We start from the raw sequence: 20,770 nt of genomic DNA, 5'->3' as shown, positions 1-20,770 counted from the left end.
TACTCCTTTTCTTTTTACAGAGGAAATGTAATTCTATTTGCTGTGAGCTTCTGAAAAGGGTGTTAGAGAACTTGTTTGAGTTGCAAAGAGAAGAACGTAATTTTGTCTTTGATTTCACAACATGAAACAGCTCTTTCAGGAGCTGTTTAGCATGCATGCATGATGAGCTTTATATATGAGTAAATCTCCCATTCATTTAAAAATAGATATAAAGGGCACTAGGACTCAGTGACATGAAACCACTTGAAATGGCATTGCATTATGCTTATTTTTGTTTCTAGCTAAGCAGATTAAAGATGAAATTACAGAATCATCCTTTTTGAAAACACCGGGCCTGATTCTCCTCTCACTAAACCATTATGTAAATCTAGAGTAATGTCACTGAAATCAATGCAGTTTCACTGGTGTAAAATTGAGGTGGGATCAAGTCTCTCCCTTTTACTTTATATTGTACCTGAGGTTAAAAGTTGAGAATTAAAAAAATACAGAGTCCAGCAAATTGTGAAGTTACAGTTTCTCCATTAGTGTTATCTCAGATGTGGCTGTCCCCTTTAAATGAGGCAGGTCCAGTTCCCCTGTGGTAGAACAAGTGCTCCCAGCTTGGCCAGTTAGGAGGCAGGGGCAGCACATGGATCTGGGCGAAAAGGATCTCCAGGGAGAAAGCCCAGAGAGCTGGTGCTCAGTTAAAAGAACATAGGAGAATCTTTCAGTTGGCCCTGAAGCAGGAAAGACTGAGAGAGGCAAAGGGAAAATCCCCTGGGAGCTGTAGCCCTGGGTGTGCTGAGGAATTGTTTTCATGGGTTGTGGTTTTTAAACTTACGTCTGGGAAATAAAACTGCCTGGAAAGAGACTCTGGGTATGGCAGTGGGACTTTTAAGGCACTGGCTTGTCCTCAGCCCACATGTTGCTCCGCTGAAGTCAATGGGAATCTTCTCAATATCCCATCCAAATATACAGAGCAGGTCTTGCCCTGTTTATCCTTTAAAGCTAGGTAACCACCACGCCCATGCAGATGAGGGGAGCCTTGCTCTTGTTAGTTCTTTAACTACAACTTCTTTTTTGAATCCCATAATCTATTCATCCCTGAACACAACTCTATGTCTGTGATATCTTGCAGTACTACATATACTGCAGATTAATTTATATCCCATTATGTCACTCTAATTTTTAAATAACTTTCATATTGTTCTGATCCATTTTTGTCTCACTGATTCCATATCAGATTTGCTCAGTTTCCAAATAAAAGAGGAGACACTATGAAAAAGAAAATATAATATAAAATAGTTTTATGTTATTATAATAAAAATTAAATTGCCCTAGCAAATAATGTACAAATATAAAATATATATTTAAATAAATTTCAATAATAAAATAAAAATAAAATTTAAAATAATAAAATAGAGAGGTAAATTAAATTAAAAAATAAAATAATAACATAAAAATTAATAGAATTGTCAACACCAAAATGTTTTATTTAGAAAAATCTGAAAAGTTTCATTTCAAACTTTTCAAAATGGATTTTTTTGGGGGGAGGGGCGAGAGGAATTTCCGTTTTGTAGGAAACTTAAGAGTTCTCTCATTCTAAATTACTGTTGTTCTTGTCTTGCTCTTCAGATTTTTCTCTTCCACTAAACACTTTTATAATAAATAGTTTTCAGAGTAGCAGCCGTGTTAGTCTGTATTCGCAAAAAGAAAAGGAGTACTTGTGGCACCTTAGAGACTAACAAATTTATTAGAGCATAAGCCTTCGTGAACTACAGCTCACGAAAGCTTATGCTCTAATAAATTTGTTAGTCTCTAAGGTGCCACAAGTACTCCTTTTCTTTTTATAATAAATAGTGTAATGGAGGCATGGTTTGTCATTTCAGAGACTGCATGGTGAGCTACCTCTTAGCCTGGAGGAGCTGGAGAAAGTTTTTGATACTCTGGATGCGGATGGCAACGGTTCACTTACGCCAGAGGAGTTCACAACAGGATTAAGTGAGTTTTGGAATGTAAATCTGTGTATACCTCCATCCATGTTCAGTACTTCACAGACATGTAAGGAGACATGGTTCCCTAAGGAACCTGCAGTGTAGTTCTGATGCATCCAGTCAACCCTGCACAAAAGGCTCCTCTGACATACATGAGCACAGTTCTGTTCCACCTTTATTAGAAGACCTCCATTATGCAATTAATTTTTGTCAGGCTCTTGATTAGTTGCTTCAGAGAGGTTTCATGGCACCAAAAAGGAGTTCTAGGGGATGCCTTGTCAGTAGGTCTGGTCAAAATGTTTCCATCTAAACTGTTTTTCAAGGGAAAATTAGGTTTTCCACTAAACAACATTTTTCACAAGAAGGGTCTGCTTTCCATGGACAATTTTGATTTTTCACCCCCCACCCCCCAAAAATGAATGGCCAAAACCCAAAATATTTTGATTAGGGAAGATTGCCACAGTGCTTCAAGGAGCTGTAGTTTGGATGCCTCATGTTCCCATTCTCCTCCGTGGCTTGGGCTCCCTGGCTGGACTGCATCTCTAATGTTGCATCATGGCCAACCACTGCCTCACCCTCGAAGAAGGTATATCCTGATATCATCATAGCACAGGGAGCCTGGCCTGTAGCCGATAATGGGAGCCTGGCCTGTAGCTGATAATGGGAGCATGACTTTGGAATGATGTATTACAAAGTCCCATGAGATAGAACGGCAACATTTCTGAATCAAAATATTTTGGTTTTTGTATTTCCAGGGGTAAAAAAATCAAAATTTTCAGCTGAAAACATCCCAATTTTTCAACCAACTCTACTTTTAGGAGATGAGTACTGAAATACTTTGGGGAAGGAGTGTGTTTACAGGACAGGCCAGAGGCTTGCTCAGGCTCCCACCAAAATCAATGGAAAAATACCATTGAAGACAAGAGGGAGGGTGACTGATTTGTGAGAAGGAGGATAGGGTTCCAAGCATTCAGGACTGGCATGGAAAAAGACAGGAAGCCAAGAGTAGGAGAAATACACAAAAAAGGGCTGGAAGGAGGGAGGTTTGGGAAGAGTGCAGGGAGTCAAAGGGCCAGTTGGAGTGAGAGAGAGTGAAGGGGCAGAGTTCTGAAGGGCTGTGAAGATGAAGATGAGAAGCTTTAACTTGATGTCAAATGGAAGAGGAAGCTGCTGAAAGAGATTTGAAGAATGAGGAGCTATCGATAGAGCAGCCAGAGAGGAGAAAGATCTTCAGGGCAGTGGTTTGGATAGACTGGAGGGAGAGACAAGGGAAGCTATCCAGTTCTGTGATGAAAATACTGTAGATACTATGTATTTTGCAAACAGTTTCAGGGTCAAATTTTCTTCTCAGATGTACATGGCTCCCATTTACTCCAATGGTCCTGAATCCAAGGCCAGAATGTGGCCTGCTGTTTGTAAACACATGCACTGGGCCAGATTCTTAGCTGGCATAAACCAGTATCAACTTACAGCTAACAATCTGATCCACTGTGAATATTTTGATAATCGTTTGGCCATCATGATGCTCCAATTATGCACACTTATTTATGAGTTTGAGTGCCTGAATCTAGTTACCAGATGTGCCTGTTACTTTGGGGTATGCTCTTCTGGGGGAGGGGGGCTCTGTAATTCTATTAATGTACTGCTTATGTCACTTGTGTGTTCATATGGAACTCTACTTTTCCCTTCTGCAAGTCCCCTTCCCAATGGAGCTACACTGCAGGACCTAGATTCCCCAGGGCTGGGTTCCTCCAGCCCTATAATTAGATGAACATATGCACACACACACACACACACACACGTACTAACAGAACAAGTCTGAGTGGACTGGGTCAATCAGCACCATCCAGCTGATCTCCTCATGTGTCCCTGTACTCAATGGGCTGGGTTAAGCAGCACTTTCAAGCTGGTACCCTTATACGTCCCTGGTCTCAATAGGCTGGGCTGAGCATCACTTTCAGCTGCTCGCCCCTTATGTGCCACAGGTTTAACACATCCCTATCCCTCTTTCACGTTACACTTGTACTGGTAGTAACCCACTTGATGAACAAACCCCACAGTATTTTTGGGCACTACAGGGATCTTTAGCTTAGGTAAAAGAAGCGCTGCTGCAGAGTAAATGGGAGAAGCTAAAAACACAAAAGAGTAGAGTTCAGAGAGAGAGAGAGAGAGAGAGAGAGAGAGAAGCAACGAGCTTAACCATAAAAGTTATTTATTGAATAATAGTGATAACTACACAAGGAGGGCTAAACCAACATAACATACATTATTAAAGGTTAATACCTGAGGTAGAAAGGAAAATAAAGAGCGAGAGACAGAGGGGGATCTCATCCACTCCAGGAAGGTTGAACTGGTCGGGGTTCCCAGGTGATGGTGGTAGCTCAGGGTCCTGAGGGCAGGAGACAGGCAGAGCCCCCAGCATGATCAGTCAGGAGAAGATGGAGTCCCAGTGGAACTGATGCATTGCTTGGATCTAAGCATCAGAACACTGACTGGAGGGTGAGTAAGGATTTTTGTAGATAAAATACAATGGTTCAAGAGAGAACACTAGATGTTTTTATAGGTAAACTGATGACTCAAGGGTTTTCTTTAGGCTAGACAATAGGATCTGATCACTCTTGGCTCTGGGTGATGTTTTCTTCCAGGGAGCTCACAATGCAACTAGGCTGCTTCAGTATTTTGGATATCAGTCAAGGATTTATTACTAGAATTGGTCTGATAATTGCTGAGCTGGGTGTGTGCAAGCGTAGGTTCATTCCCATCTGGAGCAGGGATTCCCTGCTTTTCTGGTCCAGAGTTTAGTGTGGTTCTCTGTTCCTCATTCTTTATGCTAATCCCTGTCCCATCTTTCATGCCTCATCTAGGGGAGTTGTCTCTGTTCTTCATTCTGTATGCTAATGGAGATGTCTTAATCTTGTCACCCTTGTCTGGAGGGGTCTAGGTGTGTCTCCCAACGCCCTTCACTGCTCTCTGCAAGTTTTTTTCTCTGATGGGTTTTGGTTTAAACAGAGGCTGGCATTGGGGAAGGGGTGTCTTTCATGAGTCAGACAGGCTGGATATTGCACCCTGGTTTCCCAAGAACACAGAGCTGACTGGTATTAATCTAGGCATGTACATTTGAAATTTTTGGCCTGTGTGGCTTATTGAGGGTTAAATGGTGAGTTAAGGGCAAACCCAGGAGTAAAACCCAGAAGCCCTGACTCCAGATCGCTTGCTCTAGTTGATAGGCCACATTCCCTCTTCAAAATGAGAAAACTAACGTTTTCCTTCCCACCCAAACTCTGTTTATTGTGAAGTTCAATTTTGGGGAATGTCTGCAATTGGAGCTGAGAGTGTGATGGCCAGCTCATTTAGACATAGTTGTGCTAGCTCCAGTGCTTGATTTGTCATGAAAGAGGTGCTGAGGCTCTAACAATTTTTTTACTTTCATAACTGACACAGCAAGCCCAGAGGTGCTGGGGCTATGAACTGCCAAGCAGAAATGAGGCTTAGCTCTGGCAAGTCCTGGCACAAATTAAGCCCTGGCTACTCTCATTGAGCTGGCATTAAAAGTAGTAATGTAGCAGTGATAAGAGGTGGCATGGGCTAGCCATACAGAGAACAAACCTGCCCAAACCTGGTGGGTACATACTTGGTGCTGCTAGCCCATGCAGCACCGTGCCACTACTCATGCTGCCCCAGCTACACTATTATTGTTAGTGCTCTAATTCAATGACCACTAGCATGAGTACGTCTACATGAGCTAGAAATCACACCCCCAGCTCTGAGTGTAGAGACAGCTTGGGAGAACCTGTTAATAAATGTCACTGTTTCTTTTAATGACTTCTAGTTACTCTATAAACGGATTTTTAAAATGATATAATCTTTAAATTTTAGGTCAGTTTTTGTCTGGGCAGATGGCCTCTGTGAATGAAATGTGTGAGTCTGACAATGAAAATGTCTATCAGTCTAAGTGGGAAGAAAACTATGCTAAAGCTGATCAGGAGGACGACGAGGACAGGCAGTTCTCAGATCTGATGGACCGGCTTGGAACTAACAAGATCTTAGAAGAGTAAGTCATACCAGCTGCAGTATCGACAATGTACAATTCATTATCTTTTATGATTTAGCTCTATATTTGTTAGAAAACCCTGGGCCTGATTCTCCTCTCATTTACACCCACTGTGCACTGGTGTGTCAACCTTGACTTCAGTGGAGATGCATATGACTAACTGCAATGAGAGATCCAGAATTAGGGCCCCTTGTTATGTACTGATCTCATATTCATTCCTTGGCTGCTGCAAGTGATGAAATTAAAAAAACCCTGCATGCAAAATAGAGCAGGTCAGAAAAAACCCCTGAGAGCCATGCAGTTGTGCCCCATGAGGATAACACAGTTAAACTCTCATAGTCACATGCATTTGTGCCATGTGGGAGCAACACAAATGAAGCACTGATGTGGCACATGTTCTGAAAGTACGTAATATTGATATGCTATCTGTGTATCCAAAAATGACATAATTTGCAAATAAAGAATCCTTGGAGAGCAATCCCTTGGCAAAGACTGCTTAAATTGCCTTTGTATCAATTAAGAATAACAAAAATCATGAGTTCTCTTTCAGACCGGTATAGTTATTAATAATAATCATTAATCATTTACATTGCGGTAGCATCTACGAGCTCCAGTGATGGACTAGGACCTCATTGTGCAAGGTGCTGTACAAACATAGAACAAAAAGAAGATGACTGCCCCCCCAGGAGCTTTCAGTCTGTTTGTGTGACATTTGTCAATTAAATAAAATTACTGCTCTAAAATATGAAGTTGTCAGAATGCTGAGATATTTTTTCTTTTTACATTTAACAATTTTAATTCTGATCTCTCCAAATGATTTTGAATTAGTCTGTTTGTCTTTCCTCCACTGAAGCTTACCAGGCATTATCCAGTAAATACTAGATACATACTGTTCAGTAAGGATAATTCAGGAACATGCTGATTGTTAGAATAGCCATCAGGTCTTACATTTTCCTGTGGGGCATTTCACACACAAACTGTGAGTTTAGTGATTTCTGAAAGCTCCTATTTGTGGGGAAAACAAGATGTAAAGAAATTATGCAGAGGGCAAGAAAACAGACCTTAGCTTTGACTTGTTTATTCACTGAAAGAGAAGTTTCCTATCCAAGCTTACACAGCTAGGCTGTGCCTTACTTTCATTTTTAAGAGTTAGAATAATTGTGAAGTGTTTTGTGTTTCATACTGCCCAGTTCTATGCTGTATACAATTGAAACAAGGTCATCTACAAGATATATTTATAAGCTAATGGAATGACATGCAGAAAATTGACTGCAAAAATATGCTGGACATGCAAGAGCCTCCCTCGTTGTGATCAGTGGGCAGCATGGTGTGTGGGCCAAAGTCCACTAAAGTTGGTAATGGGAGTCTTTCTGTTGAGTTCAGTGGGCTTTCACTCAGTCCCTAGATACTTGATTCTAAGGTAGAGTTCAGAATATTAATTTACAATGTGGTTGTCTCTGCTCCTCAAGAGCCTTGATCCTACATGTCCTCTCATAGTGTGCAGAAGTGGTAAACAAGCTTATATTCTAGTTCAAGTGGGAATGGAGGCTATGCAAGTGCACATGTATGGTTGAGCACTAAGCGTAATTAATTACATTACAGTGAAGAGCAACAAATGCACTCTGCATGCTCATGGTCTGATTTGAGTGAGCACAGGAGAAAAGAGAGGGTGTGGGTGGAGAATGGGCAAGTCTTACAGGATGTGGCCTTAAGTGATCCTCTTCGTACTACAGACATTCTTAACTATCCTCTCTAAATCCTACTCCCTGTAATAGGCAGGAGTAGGTTGGCAGCTGTGCAGCAGAGCTTTCATTACTGCAGGATCAGATTCCCCTGCTTTTCCTGTCATACTCACCACTTTTTACCTTGAATTTATACAAGCAACACTCCATCCCTGCACTGTCCAGGATGGAGCCTTTAATGTGCATGCAAAATAGAGCAGGTCAGAAAAATGGAATACGAGATTCAGGAATTTTGGCAAATCTGAAAGTGCCTTCTATTCTTTTGTGTTTTGCAATGATTCAATGTTTCATTTTTGGCAAATGTTTTTAAATAAAACATGTTTTGGTTTTGAAATGGGAGATTTCTGAAAATGAAATGCTTCAATTTTGAAATAGTCCCACCCTGGAAGTAAGCTGATCAAACATAATTGGTGAAGTGGAAGACCACGGATAAAATTTTCAAGAGCGTAAGTGACTTAGGAGCTCAAGTTGACACTTCAGAGCTTACGTCTCATTGACTTTCAATGAAAAAGGCTTTAAGTGAGTTTGCCCTCTGTCCAACTCCCATTGGAAGCAGTGGGAGTCTCTCCGCTGACTGCAATCAGAGCTGGATCAGGGCCTGCATCAGCAGTAATAAAACATGTATCTCTTCTCTAACCTAATGATAAATCTCTTGCAACCACTAATTAGATATAGTTTCTGTGGTATCCATTATAAAAGGAAGCTCTGACCCCTCCTTGTGGAAACAGTCTAAGAGATTTTATATCACAGTCTAGGGATTTCAGTAATGCTCAGAATGACGCATGTATTTAGAGAAGACCTAATAACTAAGAATGAGCTGCTGAAATTTTCTTTGTGTTACTAGGCTGCTGCAAACATTTACTCCAGCCTGAAAAATCGTATCTCCTAACAAATGCTTTATTCTCTTTTCTTTTCATCCCTCAGCGAGAGCAACATAAGACAACTTTGGTCGCAGCTGAGAAAAGATGAACCTCATTTACTTTCCAGTTTTGAAGAGTTCCTGGTCAGAGTTTTCTCCCAGCTCCAAGAAGCCGATAATGAAAAGAATGAATTGGAGTGTGCCCTGAAAAAGTTTGTACATCTGTTTGTTGTGTTCTTTCTGTAGTGCTTCAGATGTATTACGTGCTACTTGCCATCAAAATCCAACAGGGGTTTCATCAACCAGTCAGCTTGCTGGGGAATTGAAGATTATCTACTGATCAGAAGTATTTTAAAGCAAACATTAGCCAGTCATCACTAGAGCTGGTCAAATTATTCGTAGCAGAACTAATTGGCTGAATTTAACTCTTCCTTTCCTATTCACTAATTGTCTTGTCTGAAATCCTTTCGCAAATGTCTATTATTTCATTCTGGTTTTAACAAACTACAGCTACAATTATGGTGACCATTCCCAGACAACCATCATAAAAAAGTATGATTACAAAAGCATAATGTATCAGATTCACCAGTACACTCTGGCTGCTTTGCAGCACACCATGTAAAACAGCTGTAAACCCAGTTCAGCTTGCTGGTTAAATTGGATTTACAGCTGCTTTATGATGATGGAGCAGCACAAAGCAATCACAAAGTTCCAGTGAATCTGGCCCTGTATGATGAAAACACAGACCAACCTTTATACTCAGTTAAAATTCTGGAAGAGTAATGTCATACATAAAACAAGTGGAGCACATAGTGATGCTTATAGTTAAAGCTCCACATAAGTTTTCATTATAAAATGTAATTTTCAGATGCTTATAACTTTGGCAAGCTTTTACCTTTCAGGCTGAAATTTAACAAATTTATTCCCAGCCTAGAAGTGTGTTTTCCTGGAAAGTTTGAGCAGAAATGATGTAGTCATTTTTGAGACCAAAGAGAGTGAAATAAGAGACACTTTTCTTAAAAATGGCAGCTCTAGCACCTTAGTGGAATGTGGTGTGTGACGGGATGTTCCACTCACCGCTAGGATGGCACCTTCTCCTGGTCACACTGGGGAATAGCTAGCCAGGTCAATGCCTCTTCCCACAGTTGTGCACCATCTCTCTGCCTCTCTCTCTGGGTCAGAGGCTCCTCTCTCGCTCCACATGCTGCTGCTGCCTCTTCATGACTTAGCCCTCCAGCCAGGTCATTGTATGTGCTTCCCCCTTCCAGGATACCAAAGTCTTTCAAAGTGTCTCTCCGTACCAGCAGTCTCAGACAGTCTTCTCCTTCACTGCTCCAGGGTGCCACTCCCTCAGTGGCTGGCAGGGGAACCGAGGACCACCATCCACTTCAGGTTCTGGCTCAGGGACCCTCTAGCCAGTCAAGGTTCCCCCCTGGACCTTACTGGCTTTCCCTGAGCCTTCTCCTACCATCTGGCACTCCATCCTCTCTGGGTTTCCCACCCTCCTTACTGCCCTCTCCCAGGGAGTAACTATGGGCTTCCTGTCCTTATAGCCTCCAAACACTCCTTCCGTCTTCCAAAGAGTAACTGCATCCTTTCCCAGCAGCCCCCTTCTGCTTCCAATTTCCTGTCTTTACAATCCCAGCCCAGCTCCTTCTTCCTCAGCTGGGTTCCCTCACTCAATCAGGGGATTGCCTGGCCACCTGATTCCCCTGAGCTATGACTTGTTGGGCTAATTAGCCCCTCTTCTCACTCTGCATTAACCTTTTCCAGGGGAGTGTGTGTGGGGGCGGGGGTTAAACACTCCATCCCATGGTGTGAACCTGAAATTTGTCAGGCACATATTCCCCATTTCCAGGAGTGTCTTTGTGTATTTTGATGAAAATCAGTTGCCCTTTGGTCAAGAGATGATGGCTTAAAGAGCATATTGTAAGCTTGCACCCTGGTGTCAATGAATTGCTATGTACATTCCATTGAAACTATGCCTGCATGGTATGTAACCTGAATGGAAATTTTCATTGAGTAGGTAATCTTTTAACAGTGTTTTGGAATTGTGACTATGTAAGTAAGTTGAGTGGAATATCATTTTTTATATAAAGGTGTATCTGGATCAAGGGTACCACAAGGTGTGCAGGCAGGGGATCCAGGCCCACTCCCTGCCCCTTGGCCACTGATGAGAGCTGGAAATTTGGCCCAGATGCCCCTCTATCATGATAGAGGGGAGGTCACACCAAATTTAAATGGCACTCCAACTTCACACACCAGGTCACAATGCCACTTACTCAAATTTGGCTCAGCCACTCCCACATCAGGATGGAGAGGAGGCCATGTGAAATTTGCATGGTGTTACAACCCCATGTGCTGGGTCACAATGCAACACACTAAAATTTGGCCCAGTCACACACACGCCCTCACGATGGAGGGGCAACAGGTCCAAATTTGGTAAGGTCCAAATTTGAGTGGCACTATGACCCCATGCATCTCCTTAAACCCCCATCTTTGCAGTCCTTCCAGCGGCCATGGTGCCAGACACTCCAGGAGAAGCAGAGCATGGGCACCAGGAGCTCCCTAGTCTGCAGGAGGGTGAGAGGACTGGATCCAGCTTTTGGTGTTTTCGGGGAAGTGGAGACACAGGAGGAAGGATGAGGTCTAGGACTCCCAGAACTGCCTGACCCATGGTGGGGATGATGCTCTTCAGCCTGACCACCTCTCTGGGAAAGAGCTTGGGGCTGGGTGTTGGGTAGGGAGAGCTAAGAGCTAGGTAGAGGGAGCAGAGTTTGAAGCTTGGTGCAGGGCTGTGTGGGGGGAAGAGTGTGGGGTGGGTAGTAGTAGGGGAGTATCCAGGTTTCGGTGCAGTGGGAGAGTGCGGAGCTTGATGGAGGCAGGGGAGGGAGAGCTGTGGGCCCCCTCCTTAGAACAATTCTGGTCAAGTCCCTGCTGCGGATTATCATCTGTGATGGTGTGTAAGAAGGACACAGAGCTCCAAAAGAGCCCTGCTTCATTTCATGTGATATCTAAAAATGCATATATTGTATAGGACAGAAAAGATCATTCTGCTGCTATCTAGCAAATAGTTGCATATGATGGAAATTCTTTGTTTTATTTTCTCTTAAAAATCAACTCCCAGGAAATTCCATAAAAAAACTATACTAAAATAACCTTAAGGTTGCAAAATGAAGCACACAAAATTCAGGAAATGTCCAAGTACCCCATAAAACTTTTACTCTAACAGCTTCTTTCCCCTACTCTGGGTGTGAATACATTATGATACAGTCTTTTTAATTACACAATCATATGCTTTTTAATCTGGGGGACCTGCTTCATTCAGTGCTGGTGCTGGATGGTATGCAGAGTATAAGGCATGAGGCCACACTCTGGATAATAAGGATAAATATAACTTTTGAACACCTGCCTCATTTGCTAAGCACCATCCCATCTATACACGGAATGGGGCAGGGATCCTGAAGAAAAAGTACCGTGTGGGCATGTAGTTAAAGACTGTATCATACTGTATATGTACCAACGGGCAGTTAAGGATGCACAGGCAATGTTAGCTTTAGCATTCCCTCACTTTTCCAATTTATCTTTTTTAATGTAGTTTTTTCTATGTGATTTTTATGTTCATTTAGTGTAATAAGCCCATATTGGCACAAATTCTACTTGTGCACCTGTGCAACCTCATTGATTTCACTGAGAATTGCATTCATCCATATGGCTTGTGTTGAGATGCATGTTAATATTTATTGGCCCAAAAGTTTCAGAGTAGCAGCCGTGTTAGTCTGTATTCGCAAAAAGAAAAGGAGTACTTGTGGCACCTTAGAGACTAACAAATTTATTAGAGCATAAGCTTTCGTGAGCTACAGCTTTGAAAGTACTTGACTTACAACTTGAAAGTGAGCTGTAGCTCACGAAAACTTATGCTCTAATAAATTTGTTAGTCTCTAAGGTGCCACAAGTACTCCTTTTCTTTTTGCGAATACAGACTAACATGGCTGCTACTCTGAATACTGAGAACAATGAATTTGTTGCCATGCACTTTTGAAAAGCTGGTAACTTAAGCTCAGTGGCTTAATGGGAGCCGACCAATTCTGAAAACCTGGACCCTTGTCTCTGAAGAGGCTGATAGCAGGGTTAATATCATGGGGTGGTGGCTTTCTAGTGTGATGTTGACTCCTGACCACTAGGAAATGGACTGGGTCTTCTAGCTGTAAGTAGTTAAGAAACACTCAATCACTCAATCTAAACCCTAATTCAGATTGCAGCTGCCACTGAATATTGTGCTGCCCGGTGTAGGTGGCTACTAGCAAGGATGTATTTTGATCAATGGACAATCACAGATCTTGTTGTCAAGCATGCTATCCACTTTCATTCAGGCTAAATGGAAGAAGCAATTAAGCTCCTTTATGGAATAAAATAGCTGAAGTAATAGAAGCCACCCAAGGCACTGGGACATTTGGGAAGGTCCAGGCAAGAACTAGCTCAGGGAGAATAAGAGAGGTTTCCCTGAGACTGATTGCAAATGCAAGGGCTAGGGCATTGATTGGTGTATCTGTGTGTGTCAGAAAGGGGAAGTGACCAGAAAGCCAGGAAAAAGAAAGAGAAGTACTGGGTGACTGTAGCCCTGGAAGCCAAAAGAAAGAGCTTCTTTTGGTGCATAAGACTGGCTGGAATGCAGCCTTGGACTTTGAAACAAAGAAACTACCTCCTGTTTGTTTCTATTATGTTTAGGGGAAACAAGACTTTTCTGTACATCTTTGTAAGTAAGCGGGATTTCACCCAAGAAAGACTTGACTCATTATCAATTTCCCCTCATAATAGAAACAACCCAGCAAGGCCCCCCAAACTGCCCAAGGGCAACAACATCTATCAGATGGTAACAATATTAATTCACTACCCATCTGGACCATATTCAAATGAATAACCTTGTGGTGAAAGGCTGCATATCCTAGTACCAGTTCCTAAAATATCCAGTCCTCATCACTCAATATCTTTTAACTTTATCTAAGATATAGTTTGCATTTTCTTGTCTGATACAGAAGTCTGTAATACATTTATAGCAGCTCAGCACTTCTTGGCACTCGAGTTCATTAAACATGGTTAAAGTTTTATTCTGGAAAATGATCAATAGAGGTACTCCCAAGTGTCAGAGTTCAGCAATGCTCAGCAATGCTGAGTTCAGTCTGCATTCGCAAAAAGAAAAGGAGTACTTGTGGCACCTTAGAGACTAACAAATTTATTAGAGCATAAGCTTTTGTGAGCTACAGCATCCGATGAAGTGAGCTGTAGCTCACGAAAGCTTATGCTCTAATAAATTTGTTATTCTCTAAGGTGCCACAAGTACTCCTTTTCTTTTTGGCCCAAAAGTAAATCTGATCTAATCATGAATTTCTTATACAGAGCATGTTTTAAAAAAAACAACAACAAACAAACAAAAAAACCACCTCTAACCCTTTAAAGAGTAAACAAAGTTTGTGGTCCTGGTGAAAAACACTATTACTGGTCTCTGAGGAGCAAATTAAGAAGAAGAGATTTGCATATGTGATCTAATTGGCTAATATTGACATAGTTCCAGATTTTAGTATTGTTATTCTCTGAAGAAATGAACCATAGAAACATACAGATTTATCATGTCTGTTTTTCAAGCAATCATGCCAAAATTTTCTTGCTGTAGGTTACACTAGCCATAATATAACCAGAATGAGAGATTTTTCTCTGCTAAATGTCTATAGTTTCATCTAAATTGAACCTTTCTGTATTTGATAGCTGTTGGTTTTACATAAATGATAATGGTTTGCCTCAATATTTTTCTGTCACCACTTCTAGATCATTACTGGAGCACAAACTCACATTCTATTAGTGTTATCACTTAATCAGACAACTCCATGAAAGGTTTCTGAAGAGAAAGTAAACTGTTTTGGACTGAATTTTCAGATGAGCACACACAGAGCAAGTCCTGTTAGTCTTTCCAAACTAAATACCATCACAGTCTGAAAACAGATGTCTTGCTTTTCCTGGCTGCTCCAGAGTTTTAGCTCAGTAAAACAACAACCAAAATAATACATGTAAGCCTACATAAAACTGAATTACCGTAAAGAAAATAAATCAGATTGATAACATTGTAACACAAAATGTTTCTTCTATTGGGGTTTCTCCCTAATGAATGTGTGATGTGCATTTCAAAATTTTTTAAGATCAAAGGAGACCATTTAAATCATCTAGTCTGACCTCCTGCTCTTTATGTAATTTTTCTTTCTTTTTTTTTTTTTTGGATTTATACAATACTAGAAATTATTTACCCCACAAGAATATATTAAACCAAATATTGTATGTATGTCTTCTCGATTCAAAGAGATAGCTGGGCTGGTAGCCAAACAAATGGGATAGCCACCTGTAGTAATAGCCTAACACATGAAACAAGCCGGTCAAATCCAAAACTTATGCTTTTGGCATTTTACACAGTATTTGATGTTCTATATTCCCAGTGTTTGTTAATTCACTTACTTTCCAATGTTTTTTCTTAAATGTTATCTTAATTTAGAATTTCTGGCTTCCGAATACTTGGTGGTAATTATTTTTAAATCATACAGTAATGTTTTGGACAATACAGTGATTTTGGGGGGGGGGTTATCCCTTTAGCTATTGATGTACTTATATCTTGCTGGTTTGAAAAGACATAATATATTTGTGTTATGGAATGCCACATAGGTCCTTGAAGAGTTCATAATCTCTGTGGAATTTTTGGTGCCTTTTATAATCTCTTCAGGAGTTCCTTCAGGGTTTATAAGCTTGACTGAAGTCCAGGCTTTCACAGCCTCCATAGAGTTGCGCACAAAGTTGGTACTGTGCTTTAACACAAATATCAACATTTTATATTATTTATTTGTATTACAGTAGCACCTAGATTGGGCAATAGCACCTCAGCTGAGTCTGCCCCTCCTTCCCCCGTTGTGCTTGTGAATGCATGCAAACACATAGTGTTTGGACCATTCGCTTTTCCAAAGAGCTTGCAGTCTAGACAGACAAGACAGACAGACAAAGGGCTGGAGGAGAAACATGAGCATTCAGGGTAGGATTCACAGAAGAGATTTAGGTGCTCTGCTGCTTAATGGAATTCACAACCCCGAGTTAGATGCCCAGAGCAATAGGCAACTAAAAGAGAGGTTCAGAAAAGCTAGCATGCTGAGCTGCCTAATGCCTATGCTAGCCAACAGAAATGCTGAGTACAGGGAATTGACCTAGATCTCACCCCCACAAAAGGAGTTAGGCATCTAATCCTAGGTGCTGGAACTCAGAATGCTGGGAGTGCTACAGCACCCCCTGTCTTGAAGTGGTTTCCATCATATACAGGATTTATAGTTTTGTTCAATGGCTCTCAGCACGCCCACTATACAAATTGTTCCAGCTTTCCTGCATCTAACTTCAGCCCAAAGGGAGGCACCTCCCTCCACTTGGGATTCACAGCTTGAACCCTCTCGAGGAGTTAACTGTCTAAGTCAAGTCAGCAGTTGTTAAAGGAAAAACTGAGGAGGAGGCAAAAGAAAATGTAGTCCCTCCTTCCCCCCAATTATAACCTTTAACCCAGTGGTTAGGGTTCAGTGTGGGAGACCCAGGTTCAGTTCCCCCATTTGCCTGACGTGAAGCTGGGATCTCCAATTTTGGTTCTCTCGCTTCCCATGAGAGTGCCCTACTCACTGAGCAAGAGAGTCACTCTTTCTCTGGCCCGAGGAATATCTAATTATTTATACACAGCGCCACCACTTCAACAGGAGACATTAAGACAGACCTTCCCCAGAACACCCTATAGGGAGGTGGTGTTAGGATATAGGCACACCCCTCTACTTAGGACTGTGCATGTGCCCAACTGCTGAAATTTAAGCACCTTGGGGGACTTTACATTTGGAAATGTAGGCACCTACCAGATTAGATGAGGGGGGATTCTGTGAATGCCAATGGTTCCTAAATGTTGGACATAGTCATCTTATGAATGCCACCCAGAGAAGTGAAGTGATTTTTCCCAAGGTTACAAAAGCAAGTCAGTAGCAGAGCCTGACTTCAAAGAAGGTTGAGGACATTTGGTACCTTGTAGGATCAGCCCATAGAGTACCCGACACACTAACCAATTTTCATTTGAAGTAACGGGTGTTCTGACCAAGTGTCTGTGTGAATAATGATGGACAAAATTCAAATACTGCATCTAAAATAATAGGCAGAAGTGAAACCATCCCATGTATGCATTAACCTTGCTACCGGAACATAATAACAAGAACGTGTCTGGACGTTCCCCTCCGGTGTTATCCGGACTAGTGATCTGCTAGGCCTCTCCAATCCTTGACTCTGGGAGCCAGCCTTACCCTGCTCTGCTGTGAGAACCCCCACTCCTGGGCTCACACAGCCTCTGGCATATAAGCTGTTCTCAGCTACATGCAACCAAATGACACTAGCCAATATCTCCGATCCCAGAAACAACCTTAGGAACCTCCGTCTTGCAGTGTCCAGTTATGCCCGCTGGATGCTGCAAGCTAATATAAGTTTGTCAGTTTAACAAAGAAATTGATATGTACCAGGCTTGTTATCCCAAGGGTGCCTCTGACACACTTCAAACCAAACACACTGCTTCAGGTAGAATAAACAAACAGATTTATTAGCGATAAAGATAGATTTTAAGTGATTATAAGTTAAAGCATAACATGTCAGATTTGGTCAAATGAAATAAAAGCAAAATGCATTTCAAGCTGATCTTAACACTTTTGATGTCCTTAAAAACTTAGATGCTTCTCACCACAGGCTGGCTGGTTACTTTTCAGTCAGGCTCTCCCCTTAGATCAGAGTTTCAGTTGCTTGGTACTGGTGGAGTCTGTAGATGTAGGTGGAAAAGAGAGAGAGCATGGCAAAATCTCTCTCCCTTTTATCATGTCCTTTCTTTCCTCTTGGATTCCCCCCCCCCACCTTCAGAGTCAGGTGAGCATTACCTCATCGCAGTCCCAAATTGCCCAAAGGAAGGGGAGCGACTCCCTCCAAGGTCTAACGGATTCTTTTGTTGCTGCCTAAGGCAGCATCCATTGTTCCTGTGAAGCTGGGCTGGGTTTGTCCCATCCATTCCCTGATGAGGTGTGAACTGCCTCTCTGTTCTTGGAGATTTTTTGCATGGGCTTGCTTTAAGGCATGAGGATACATTTTCAGCCTTATAACTATATACATGAAATTATAACCTGTAACCTTATTATAACATTACTGTAAGAATTACTATGACATCACTCTAAAAACCATGCTCAGTGCATTATGAGCCTTTCAAAGACACCCAACCTGACAAACTTTGCATTGACTACCACACAATCATTTTATAAAGATGAACATGGGGGTGTAGGGTGTTCCCCTGAGGTACAGTGTCACAATGTCACCTTAGCTATCCTAACCAGAGTTATGGTCTAGTTTGGTTAATGTTTTATAACAAAAAAACAAAACAAAAACATTTATCCACAGGATTATTGTAAAGAGAAATCAGCACTACAGCATAGTGTTGGAATTATATAACAGTTAAAGCTGGTCAAATTATTCAGGGTGAATAGGTTTCAGAGTAGCAGCCTTGTTAGTTTGTATCCACAAAAAGAAAAGGAGGACTGGTGGCACCTTAGAGACTAACAAATTTATTTGAGCATAAACTTTCGTGAGCTACAGCTCACTTCATCGGATGTATAGGAGTTTTTGTTGTTGTTTGTTTGAAAATACATGTTGGCTTTTTTTTTTTACGAAATAAATCACTTGGTAATAATTTCTTTCCATTATTCTACCAACTCTGCAGATGGTTGACAAATATCTAGCAAATAATTTATCTTATGAATTTTTCCCACTACTTGTAGGATAAATTATTCATGATTATGTTATATTTTAAATAATAATGATAAATTATCTTATTAGTTATTATTATTATTTTATTTGACCAGCTTTAAGAATGGAGACTATACCAATAATTAAAACTTCGAGTGTGTTTAGCCTGCAGATGTCATCCCCCTGGTAGTATGCTAAAGCGAACAACAAACAAACATGATATTAAAATGTCTCTCAAATGTCATGTTCAGATTATAGCCCTGTTCTGCCCTTGCAAACACAAGTTAGAGAAAATCCAGTGCCAAAAACAATAGTGTATGAATTCAACATTCAGGTTGCTCCTTTTAACCCGCACAAGCAAGAAAATTCATTTATGGTTCTCATGGCAACATTGACTATTGTGTTCTTTATATACATCGCAATAGAGTCTTTCATTATATAACCAGCCTAACCCTGCTCAGTGTGACATATTATTGGGCAAATATAAGGTTTACAGATGTGATCTTGGCATTCATGTGCTATGTTGTTAAATGATTATCAAGTCTTGTATGGTTTTATGGAATTCCACCCACTCAAGGGAGCTCTGAATTTGCTCTATGGATTATTGTTTCTTAGAATAGAGTGTCTTAGATATTTTGGGCCAAAATGTAAACCTGACTGTGCACCTATGAAGAGGAGTAAGGAAGCATAAAATGTCCTTTTATTTTCCTTCACTATCTACTTGCATCATGAGGGAGGATGGGGATTAGCAGCCTCCATGGGGAGGCTGCATTTCACACACAGCTTGAGCTCATTTTGCATAGATGTAAATGACCATGCAAAGTGCAAGACAGTGGAGAATCAGCCCTAAGGAGTTTTGTTTCAAAAAAAAGTTGGCTTGATTATTCAATCCCTTGTTCTTTGTGTAATTGTGTGCACTTGTGCAAAATGCTCTTAATCTGCTACCTGACTGGGTGACTAAAACTTCAAAAAAGTGTGTAACAAGTGTCAAACTAGAGAAAGACACAAAGACACAGTAACATATGAATTTTCAGACAAGTCATTCTTTGTGCTGAAACTTTTGGGATGCATTAATGGTTTCACAAATAAATCATCAGTCGTAGGAATACTCATGAATAAGTTTTATAAATAACAGTAAAGTAAAGCTACAACTTGAAAATACTCACAAATCACTTTCATTCCTATTTGACCAGCTCTAATTGAGAAACTCTGTTTCTAGTATTTTCATTGTTGTTATTAGTGTCATGTCTAGGCTCTCCCTTCCTTAGGCTTTAGGTTCCACAGTCATTAAGAGTGCCTGATAAACAGCCATCATATATTGCGCTGACAATTTTAAAACATCAAATAAACAGCCTAATTAGCTTTAGTGCAGTTACGGCTCTCCCCCATAGGAAACAATTTGGCTTTTATCTGTGACCCTGCTGTATGTAAATACTATTTTCTGCTCTTAGGATCATTCCCTTGAGTCTTGTGCTAAAACAGAAATGTGATGCTAAGCTGGTAAATTGTGAGCTTTTTACTTGAAATAATGCTACAAAGACCCACTCAGTGTGCTTTTATCTCTTATTAGGAAAATTGCTGCTTATGATGAAGAAATTCAACATCTCTATGAGGAAATGGAGCAGCAAATCAAAAATGAGAAAGAGCAGTTTCTCTTGAAGGTGACTGTGTCTCTTTATTATAGTTATGGAAGGCCTAATTCTGCTCTCACACTAGTTTTTACACCAGTATAACTCCGTTGATTTCAGCCAGTATGAGAGCAAAAGAAAGCCCCCAAAATGACAATCTATGGAGAAATATAAGATAAAGCATAATTTCACTTACTACCTCATCCTGTGATCTCATCAGATTGCAGGCTCAGGCTGGGTGACTACTTGGATGGGAGACCAAGGTGTACCCACAAACTATACTAAGTGGTGTTGGTGATATTCAGGAGGTCGTATTATTCCTTCAGAATAACTACCGAACCAATAGCCCACTTTGCTGGTGAAGGTGCCATCTTTTACATGGGTTTTAAAATCAAGGTCCTGACTCCTTGTGATCATAAAAGATCCCCTGAAACTTTTCACAGCAGCACTAGTCTCAATGTTCTGGCCAAATTCCTTCTTACAGAGTACCCCTGTCCCCTTCCTGGTCTTTCTGAGTGAACCTCTTCAAGTGACAGGTCTCATGACTTTACCTATCCTGGGGTGGAATTCCACCATTCTCGTACTCTTAGACTGGGCCCTACTGTGCCCTGTGTATCTACTGTGCTCACCCAGCAAGTCCCACTGGGTTCAGTACCTGCCAACCTTCTGTTTGGGACTCTGTGGCCAGAGGT

At 41.1% G+C, this 20,770-nt stretch overlaps 1 protein-coding gene across 1 annotated transcript in view; it reads left to right on the top strand.

Moving 5' to 3' along the window:
* CRACR2A (calcium release activated channel regulator 2A) overlaps nucleotides 1–20,770 on the top strand; it is a 97,110-nt gene that overhangs the window by 21,771 nt on the left and 54,569 nt on the right. The window contains exons 4-7 of the mRNA XM_038419807.2: nucleotides 1,869–1,980; nucleotides 5,850–6,024; nucleotides 8,691–8,837; nucleotides 20,021–20,111. Coding sequence (XP_038275735.1) covers nucleotides 1,869–1,980; nucleotides 5,850–6,024; nucleotides 8,691–8,837; nucleotides 20,021–20,111 — 525 coding nt within the window. The remainder of the gene's footprint in view (nucleotides 1–1,868; nucleotides 1,981–5,849; nucleotides 6,025–8,690; nucleotides 8,838–20,020; nucleotides 20,112–20,770) is intronic.

The sequence above is a fragment of the Dermochelys coriacea genome, chromosome 1, assembly GCF_009764565.3.
Source record: "Dermochelys coriacea isolate rDerCor1 chromosome 1, rDerCor1.pri.v4, whole genome shotgun sequence".
Taxonomy (NCBI): domain Eukaryota; kingdom Metazoa; phylum Chordata; order Testudines; family Dermochelyidae; genus Dermochelys; species Dermochelys coriacea.
The sequence above is the reverse complement of the archived record's forward strand: the minus strand, read 5'-3'. Positions and strand labels throughout refer to the sequence as shown.